Source organism: Marmota marmota, unplaced genomic scaffold, assembly GCF_001458135.2.
Source record: "Marmota marmota marmota unplaced genomic scaffold, marMar, whole genome shotgun sequence".
Lineage (NCBI taxonomy): Eukaryota > Metazoa > Chordata > Mammalia > Rodentia > Sciuridae > Marmota > Marmota marmota.
The window spans coordinates 11224808-11235442 of NW_025999998.1; the positions used below are offsets into that span (position 1 = coordinate 11224808).

The window sequence follows — 10635 nt, forward strand, 5'->3', positions numbered from 1 at the left end:
GTAGTTGCTGGGTCAGATGACAACTCTGTTTAAAACTCTCAGGAGCTACCTAACTCTTTTCCAAAGCAGCTGCACCATTTTACAATTCCACCAGCAATATATGTTTCTGTGCATTCTCATCAACATATATAATTCATAAAAGATATTTATTTTCAATCTATTTATTATAAATATTTTTAATTTTTCTAGTCTTAAAATATTCAGTAAAATATTTTCTCTTTTGTTCTATCAACAGAATGGGAGGCATTCCAGCTAAAAGCCATAAGGGGGAAAAACTACTTTTATTTATGGGCATTATTGACATTCTACAATCATACAGGTGAGACATTTGGGGAAGTGGTCTTTTATTATTTTCAAGTCATCCAAAATGTTTTTGAAAATTCATCAGATATGAGTGGTTCTGCATTTTCATGGTTATTTTTCTATCTGTTTACATGTAGGTTAATGAAGAAGTTAGAACACTCCTGGAAAGCTCTTGTTTATGATGGTGTAAGTAACTGATGTTCCTTGTTAAACTGCATATATTTTTAGTTCCTCAGAAACTTCTACATGTGTCTAGGAAACTGTGACATTGCGTGTTAAGAGGTGAGGAGCAAAGGTCGTTATAAACTCAGAGTCTTTGACTAATAGATTGGTCCACACTAAAAACAAAGACCACATAAATTCAAATACTATTCATCTTTATAGATGACATCCAGCCTAGTGGTTTAGTAGAGGCCAAGAACAAAATGATAGCTGTTTCTGTGGGAAATGCAAAGCTCCCAATTATGAGATAAGGAGGGCAAAAATCTCTTTTCAAAAAGACACTGAGAATAGTAGGGCTGTTGAAATAAGATTCTCAGGAGACCAGGTCACGAGTAGCTTGATCCCTGAATTTGATGGTGGACACCCCTGGACTTGAACTCTGCCATCACCACTTGATCAACCATGTGAGCAAGGCTCACTGCTTGTGATTTGGCCTCTCCTTGGTTTCTCATCATAACAGAGCAATTATAGTAGTACTGGCCTGCTATGAGGATGAAATAAAATAATCCGTGTGCATATTCAGCCAGAAGCCAAACACTTAATAAGGACACAGGAAGTGAAAATGTTTAAGGTAGTGCAGATTTATATGTGTTATGGATTTACATATTTATATACATGCTGACTGACAGGAAGATGTCACAAGAGTTATGGGTTTTTTTGTTTTGTTTTATTTTGGTGCCAGAGATTAAACCCAGGGGTGCTTAACCACTGAGCAGCATCCTCAACCCAAGAGTTAAGTCTTAATGTAATTAAAGAAAAATTTAAATATCAAAGAGAAAGTAGTCTTCCTCTCTCTCTGGCTCTCTCTCTCTCTTATGGGCACTGCACATGCACACACATGCACACATACACACCCATAGAGACACATCTAGACATTAGATTTGAACTTCCTGCTGCTAACAGACCATTTATTGGCCCTACTTCAGCCTCTCTCAGTTAATAACTTGATATGTCACATCCAAAGAATATATTGGTCAAAGATTCAGTCACACATTTCCTTTTAAGATGCTAGCAGACGCTTTACTTTGAAAGATAAATTATGGATGCTGTTCTTTTCCTTTCTGGAAAAGAACACACATTTTTCAGTTCTGTGGAAGACTGTTAATAACCTTTCAGCATGAGAGATCTGCATTTTGTCCACAGGCTAAGGACTGCCCTATGTCAGGATGCACTTTTAAACTTCAGGCTCACAAATTTGTTTCTAAGAATTAACCCAAGCCTTATCAGATAAAGGTTCCTCCAATGAAAAGGTCAGGGGTAATTTTAATTCTCCTTCCAAATGAGAAAGGTGGGGACTACATCACCTTGAACATGGAAGGGAGAGAGAGAGAGAAATTCCCCTGGGTTATTCCTCTGCTGTTTTTCTGAGACAAGTGTGGTTACCTGTTTAGTAACCACAAGTGAGATTTCTGATCTCAATGACCTCGTCCTGCATCGGCCAGAGGCTTCTAAGAGACCCCTACCTTTGTCCATTTAAAACGTACCTTCTGGTTGTGGTTTATTTTTTTAAGAAAATCTCTGCTGATTATGTATTTGTGAAATCATGCATAATATTCAAGGCTTGTTTTTGTTTGTTCACAAATATGGCTCTTATTTAGACAGTGTTTCTTCATATCAACGAAAGCACTAGTGGAACTCCTTTAAAGGCAAAGTCTCAGGTATCTATAGGTACCATTGCATCCTGCTTCAGACAACAGCTGCCAGGATCTGGGAAGAGTGCCTGTCACATTCCTGACTTGCTGTGAGCCTGGAGGGCTGTTGTAATTTGGTGAAGATGGGTCTAGCACACTGTGTCTTTCATAACATGCTAATTACAGAACTACAGATTATCCTGGCTGAAAGCACATGTACCGCTCACATAACACACTATTTTACAGAGGCTGACCCTGAGGCCCTGAGCCTGGCTGATCCCAATATCACACAGCCTTTTGGGGTGGGGACAGGAAGGGAATTGAACCCAGGGCGCTTAACCACTGACCTACATCCCTAGCCCATTTTATTTTTATTTTAAGATAGGGTCTTGATAAGTTGCTTAGGGCCTTTCTGAGGCTGGCTTTGAACTTGCAGTCCTCCTGCCTCAGCCTCCCAAGCCACTGGGACTATAGGCATGCGCCACCATACCCAGCTATTCACACAACCTTTTAAAGTTAGAACTTATACCAGAACCAGCTCTCCTGATTTCTGGTCAAGTGTGTTTTTTCTCCCAGCAGCCATTTTGTAGTATCTAAGCTTAAATTCTTAGAAACTTTCCCTATTCAAATCCATAACCTGGATTCAAAATGGAGCATCATACATATAAATAAACTTGCCATTTCTAGAAATATACAACTTGAATGGTCAATAAATGATTGCTGATTGAACATAGAGAATCAGCCCTTCATCCATTCCCTTTCCTGGATTTGTAAATAAATAGCCCTTCAGTCCTAAAGACTCCTACCAAGCATGAGAGAACTGAGTTGGCCGTGCAGGTCAGCTCTGTGTGATGGTAGGTAATTCAGTGCAGTACCAGTCAACCATGTCTCCTGTGCATCCTCCTGGGTCTACTCACCCAGCTACTTGGAGATGACACCAGAACACTTTCTTAATTTAAATGTCACTCTTATATCAGTGTGCTTTGCTTATGTCCCCAGTTTTTGTTCATGACTGAATGAATACCCTTCATTCTCAGTGGCACTGGAAGCACTGGTTACCTATAAGAAAAGGATTTGAAAGTTCCTCCAGGGACACAATGTTATGAATAAGGATCATCTATTCCAATTTGGGTAGCAGAGTCTTCTGTCTGTCTCCCTTGGTGCTCTATTCACTCAAGAATCTTTGTTCTTATTGAGTCTGGGTCCTCCCCCACAGCCCACGGCCCTGCAGGATACAGAACACTGTTTTCTAGCTCTTGACCACTGTTGATAAAAAGACCTCAGCTGACAGAAACACTTGCAAAAATCTTCCCTCTGCCTTGGGATGAATTCCCTGAGAGGTAAATCTGCGATCCTTGTTTTGTCTTTTCAGGACACCGTTTCAGTTCATAGACCAAGTTTTTATGCAGACAGATTTCTAAAGTTTATGAATTCCAGAGTTTTCAAGAAAATTCAAGGTAAGAGTCTTATGAAAATGTCTTACTTGTTTCACTTAGTTGCTAACTTCAACATGTATCCATGCCAGAATTTTTTTGTAAAATTACTATTTAATAAACCAAACTTCCACATCCCTCATGTTGATCTTACTTGACATAGAACAATTATATATCCAAGATAGACTCTGCCATGAATAGATTTCCTCATGAATGAATTAATGACTTATAAAAAAGCAGATGGGGGGCTGGGGATGTGGCTCAAGTGGTAGCGCGCTCGCCTGTCATGCGTGCGGCCCGGGTTCGATCCTCAGCACCACATACAAAGATGTTGTGTCTGCCAATAACTAACTAAATAAATAAATATTTAAAAAATAAAAAAGCAGATGGGAACGAGCTTAGCTTCTGTTTCCACTTCTGTCTCTTCTGTCATGTGAACACACCTCAAAGGTGCCTTCTCTGAAGAATAGGCTTTCACAAACACCAAGCTTGCCAGCTCCTTGATCTTGGACCATGCACGATTTTTATTACAAGAGTTAGAACATTTTTTTTTCCCCTGTAGTGGTAAACACTTAGTGTGACTAATTATCCCAATCAGTTATTTATTGATGCCATAATCATTAGTCCTATTTTCTGGTGAAGAAAATTAGAAGTTGTATTTATGTCCAGTCATAAAATATATTGGTTAAGAATATTATGATACAATCAAATCATGAAATAGTATGTAACCAATAAAAATGACCTATTAAAGGTATATTTAGTCCCTTAAATATTGTTTTATTCACATATATGTAGTTATTGGTCTGTATACCTTAAATGTACAACAGAATTCTAATGAAATATATAAAACCATTAACAGTGGTTATTCTCATACAGTATTCTCCAGGATATAGAGTAAATGTGAGACCAGAAAATAAATTTTAATCAATTAAAAAAGATCAAAGTTATGCATAGTATCTTTTCTGATCACAGTGGAATGAATCAATAAAGAACAAAAACTGGAAAACTTACAAATATATGGAAATTGAATAACACTCTCTTAAAATATCAATAGGTTAAAGAAGAAATCACAGGGAAATTAGAAAACACACATTCAAAAAATTTATGAGAAAGGTAGTGTTCAAGGGAAAACTTAGAGATGAAAACACTTATATTTTAAAAATAGGAAAAATCATATATCAGTATTCTAACTTTAAACCTTGAGTTAAAAAGAAAAGCAAACTAAACTCAAAGCTAATAATGGTTAATTTGAGTTGAAAATTATGGGTGGGATCTTGTTTTCTTTCTTATTGGTGTTTATTAAATTTTCTACAGTATATATGTAGTATTATGTAGTAAGTTTTTAACTATGTGATAGAAGAAAATAACCCTGTAATGAATGCATTGTTATTTTATAATTTAGCCATTCTGCGGTCCACTTTTATAACACAGACCATGATAATTTAGTCACTCACAAAAAAATAGAAAGAGTAGAATATTCATGTTTTATATTTATATAAGACATTTTTTCTTATAATATTGGAGTTTGAAAGATGCAAAGAAAACATTGATAATTACTTAAAATCCAGTGACCCAGAGATACCCAGTTCTAATATTTTGATGTTCTTCTTACCAGTCTTTTTTCCTTTTTTTTTTTTTTTTGGTGGAGGTGGGCGGTAATTGGGGCTTACCAATTTTTATTTCTGTACTTTATGTATTTATATAAAACTGGTGGGTAGCTCAGTAACTGAGTGCATACTTAGCAATTGCAAGGGTTCAAATTCCAGCCAGCACCACAAAACAATAAATAAATACTGGTAACATAATGGTATACAATTTTTATGTCTTCTGTTTTTCACATTATAGCATGAATACTTTCCCATATCCTTGAATGTTCTACAAAAACATCATTTAAAATTGCAGTGCAACATTAAAATTATATAGATGTGCTATAATCTAGTTAACCATTCTTTGAGTATAAAGCATTTTATAGTTTCTTTTTTTTATTTCTAACTAATTTTTTTTAAAACATAGTTTCAGACAAATTCTGGATACAAATTAGGGATTATTTATTTGGGATAGATTCCAAAAAGGGATAATGGTATTAAAATGCACTTAACTGTACAGGGAGATTGTGCCACCAAAGGTTCCCACAAGTCTGTGTTTTACCAGCTCTCAGCCAGCATTATGCTTTTTAAATTATGCTACTCTGATAAGTAAAAAATGTTATCTGATTGTTTCATTTTGCATATCTTGAGTATGGGTAAGGTTCAACCATTAGTCATTTTTATTAGCCATTTATAATTCCTTTGAGAATTGAGCTTTATAACATTTGACCATTTCTATTGAGTGTTTATTATTTTTCCAGATGATTTATATGAACTCTACATATTAAAGATATAACTCCTTTTTAACTTATTATTCTAAGGAAAACTTTTTTTGTACATTCAACTGTCTCAATGGTATCTTAAAATCACTGTCAAATTGAGACCACTGTAAATTAAATTCTCTGCCTAAGGTTTTTTTGGCCTAAAATGGGCCATAAAGTAGTGTTTATTCAGACTGCAAGCTTGTGTGAGTATCAGTTTGTGGTTCAAATGTTTAAGGAAGAATTTTCACCCTGCTTACCTGTGCCAAGACTGGAAACCATGAGTTCCCTTGCAGCCCCCGGTAGGTTTGTAGAGGAGGTGGCCCTTTAATGTCCCCACCTCAGGGAGGCTCTTTGCATGAGTCTCCTACCTTGGAAAGTGGGGTTTTTTTGTTTGTTTGTTTGTTTTTGGTTTTTTTTTCTGAATAGCATACAAATTAATGGTATAAGCAATGGCTTATTCAGTTCTAGAAAACATAGCATGTGTTAAAATTTTTCCCAGTCTGCATGGTTCATCATGTCTTATAGTTGTCTGAAAGTGCTAAGGAATTTATTGTGTTTTTAATGTAGCAAGTGTTTTTCTTGTTAAGTAGTAAATCTACTGACTTTTTCCCATTTTGATGTAATAGTCTATTTTTATAAACAGTTTTGTTGAGATGTAATTCACAAGCTACAAAATTCACCCTTTAAAGTGTGCAATTCTGTGGTTCTTAGTATGCTAAGTTGCACAATCCTCACCACAATTTTGTTACCCGCAGCAGAAACTCCATAGCCATTAGCAACCACTCTGTTGCTCCTCTTTGCAGCCACTGGCAGTTACTCATTTACTCTCTGTCTCTATGGTGTTACCAACTCTGGATGTTTCATGTCAGTCATTCAGTATGTGGACTTTTGTGTTTGACTTTACCCATGTTATAGCATGTATCCATCAAGGTTAATCCATGTTGTAGCATGTACCAATACTTTTATTCTTCTTATTGCTGAATAATATTTCATTATACAGAGATCCCACATTTTTTCTGTGATTGGTGGACGGATATTTGGCTTGTTTTCATTTTTCAGCTGGAATGAGTAATGCTGCTATGAACATTCATGTACAAGGTTCTATGTGGATGAATATCCCATTACATTCATGTGTATACCTAGAAGTAAATTGCTGGGTCAGATGACAACTCTGTTTAAAACTCTCAGGAGCTACCTAACTCTTTTCCAAAGCAGCTGCACCATTTTACAATTCCACCAGCAATATATGTTTCTGTGCATTCTCATCAACATATATAATTGTCTTTTTGTTGTTGTTGTTATAGCGATCCTATAACAGTATAAAGTAGTATCTCACTGTGATTTTGATTTGCAGTTCTCCAATGACTAAGGACGTTGAACATCTTGTTATGTACTTACTAGTGATTTACCTTTTGTTTGGAGAGAAGTCTGTTCAAATTCATAAAGTAAACTTGTGGCCCTCACACAAGTCTGTTTGCCTCAGTTCATGCCCCATTTAATCTCATCTCCCCACTCTGTAGCCAGAGGAATCCGTTTAAACTATAAATCTGCTTTTCCTAATTACCTGTTAAATCCCCTTTGTTCTAAAAACAATAATAAATGTGGGGAGGGGCTCCATGGATTCCCTAGAGTACAAAGTCCTTAACATGATCCCTCTTTCCCTCCCCTGGAGCTTCTCTCCTCCTCATTCCACACCCTGTAGCTTTCAGCACTCTCTCCATCCTTCCCGTAGTCTCTCTTCAAGTCCCAGCTCAGCTGGTGCTTCCCTACCATACTTACCACTCTGTCATTTTGTGCTATAATGAGCTATTTGTTTCCCTCACTAGGCTTTTTCCCCCCTGGTGCTAGGAATTGAACCCGGGGCCTTTCACATGCTAGGCAAGTGCTCTACCACTGGGCTACATCCCTCTTTGTTTGGTTCACTAAACGTCCCCAGCACCACCTAGCACATTTCTGGGCACATAGTAGGGATGATGAATAATGCAATGAATGACCATTTCAAAAGGTAGCAATTTAACGAGAAAGTTGTCACTTTATTTTTTTCCTTTTTTTTTAAATTTGTTCTTTTTAGTTATATATGGCAGTAGAATATATTTTGACACATCATACATCCATGGAGTATAACTTCCCATTCTTGTGATTGTACATGATGTGGAATTACACTGGCTGTGTATTAAAGTTGACATTTTAAATCTCGACTTTAAGATGTTTCCTCTACTATGATTGTTCTACAGCCCTTAAGGCCTAAAGGCAAACTTTCTTTGTAAGTAAAGACCCTGCCACCACCTCTAAGAAATTAGTACCTGGTCTTCAAGTTTCTTTTTCAAGTTAGTTTTTTTAATTTCTTAAATCCATTCATCCCAACTCAGAATTAAGTCATGCTGCCAATGTAATAATGTCTATAAAATTCTGTATTTCCTAGAAATAGAAATAATTGTCACCATGTGTTAAATGCTCACTGAAATCCTCTACCCAAATAATATGACTAAAAAGCTAAAACATTTCTTTTTTTTTTTTTTCTTGGTACTGGGGATTGAACCCAGGGGCACTTTACCACTGAGCCACATCCCCAGCTTTGACACAGGGTCTTGCTAAGTTACTTAGGGCCTCACTAAATTGCTGAGGCCGGCTCAGACTTGTGATCCTCTTGCCTCAGCCTCCTCATGTTGCTGGGATTACAGACATGTGCCACCACACCCAGCTAAAACTCATTTACTGACTAGAATATAGTGATTAGATTAATTATTTGCTAGAAAATTGTCCTAAGATTTCAGAACAATAATACATTCATTCAACCAACATTTATGCTCCTATCATACGCCTAGAAGTTTTATAACCACTGAAATATAGGAAGCTTTTAAAAATTAATTGTTCTGAATTAGGGACTGAACCATATAATAGATTTACAATGCCATAAAGCCATTGCTAATAAAGATTTTGCATACAATGCTATGAGTAGATCAAAAAAATAAGACCAATTCTCTAAAAAAGAGATTTACAAAGAAAAGGATATTAAACTAAGTTCTATTTAAGCCAGAATTCATAAGAAGAGAGTCAAAGGCCTAGGCATAGGAATAAGCATGGTAGATTTCAGAGGGGCAGATAAATAGGTGAACTAAAAAATGGTCAAGTATACACATAACTGAGTGGCAGAACCTAAGCTGGAAAAGGGCACAGGACACCTATCACTGGACATGGTTTAGACAAACATAAATCAAGGTATTTGATTTTCAGCAAGATCCAAATCCTTCACTGTTGAGAGAGGCTCAGCTCTCCCCTTTAAGAAGAAATTCACCATTTACGATAAAAGAAAACTCCTTCTTTAGATGTAGGAGTTTGCCTTCGGGTCCTCTCTGCTCCTCACTAAATGTGACACTAATGAACAAAGTGTTGTTTCTCTTTCCAGACCCTTGGCCCTCGCTGCACTAACACACCTAAGTGTGGCTCCCTGAGTGTCTTCTAGTCACCAGGCTGTCCTCTCTTCCCTCATGCTTCCTTAGGGCTGCCAAAGCTCTGTGATAGAAGCTGTTTCTCAGTGCAGAGAATTAGCAGTGACCTCAGAGCAAGCATATGCAAGCATATAGAGGAGCAGTTCTCAAACCCTTAGGACTCAGAGCCACTTTCTACTCTCAAAAAAAAAATTACTGAGCTTTTATTTATGTATAACTGTCTATATTTCACATATAAAACTTTAAATCGAAAATTTTTTTTTTAAAATATTTATTTATTTATTTTTTTAGTTTTCAGCGGACACAACATCTTTGTATGTGGTGCTGAGGATCGAACCCGGGCCGCACACATGCCAGGCGAGCACACTACCGCTTGAGCCACATCCCCAGCCCCTCGAAAATTTTTTAAAAAATTTTAATCTTATTAGGTAACATTAAAAAAAAATTTTAGAGGGCCTGTTGGGAAGACATCTGCGGCCTGCACCGCTCTTCCTACACACGGAAGAGATTTTCTTGAGTTTCTTATTTATAGCTAACACTTTTTGCTCCCTGCTCGGGGTTTCTTCCTGTTGGCAAATTGTTCTCCATGCTAGTAAGGTTTGGCTGCACAGCATTTGCAAAGCCCACATTCCTGTGGCCTTGCCTGATTCCTGGCTGCTGCCTGAGGATGAACTGAGCTTTGACCAGACTCCCTTCCTCAAGGCTTGACGAAGGGGGCCCATGCTTTGGAAAACCAAGTTTCTTAAGGCAGAAAATAATCTTCTGTGAAGATACTTGACAACAATTCCATCCAACAGAACACATGCTTCCGATGCACTGCTTTCAGATATTCTGGGTTTAGTTCAGCTGGCGGATGAGCTGATTGATGCGTTCACCCCGATAGCCAGGAGATTTTCTGGAACCAAAGGGATCTTTTTTCTTTGCTCTTCCTCCACCATCTTGAGATGAGATCATTTTGGATTGAGACCCAGCAACTACCAATCTAGTTTTAGTTTTAAGAGAGCCTGATTTTGATTTGGAAGATGGCGGCGAGGGGAGTGCATTACCCCCGTGTGCTGCTTCACTGTGTGGGAGTATGACAAGTCAGGACGGCTAAAGGATATCTTGTTAGGAATTTCCAGCAATAGTGGGGTGCTCCGGAACCTGGAGGAAGGATTTCCATCGCACGAGGATCGGCTACGGGGACTCAAACGCGAGAGGTTTGTCGCACGGAGGGTAACTGCTTATTCAGCAAATCGCCCCGCGGC

General features: G+C 37.6%; 1 protein-coding gene across 4 annotated transcripts in view; it reads left to right on the forward strand.

Annotated features, from left to right (window-relative positions):
- The window catches only part of Pip5k1b (phosphatidylinositol-4-phosphate 5-kinase type 1 beta), a 293002-nt gene that overhangs the window by 204844 nt on the left and 77523 nt on the right, over positions 1-10635 (forward strand). For all 4 annotated transcript variants that reach the window (XM_048806865.1, XM_048806868.1, XM_048806866.1 and 1 more), the window contains 3 exons: positions 236-319; positions 441-489; positions 3529-3613. In XM_048806865.1, coding sequence (XP_048662822.1) covers positions 236-319; positions 441-489; positions 3529-3613 — 218 coding nt within the window. The remainder of the gene's footprint in view (positions 1-235; positions 320-440; positions 490-3528; positions 3614-10635) is intronic.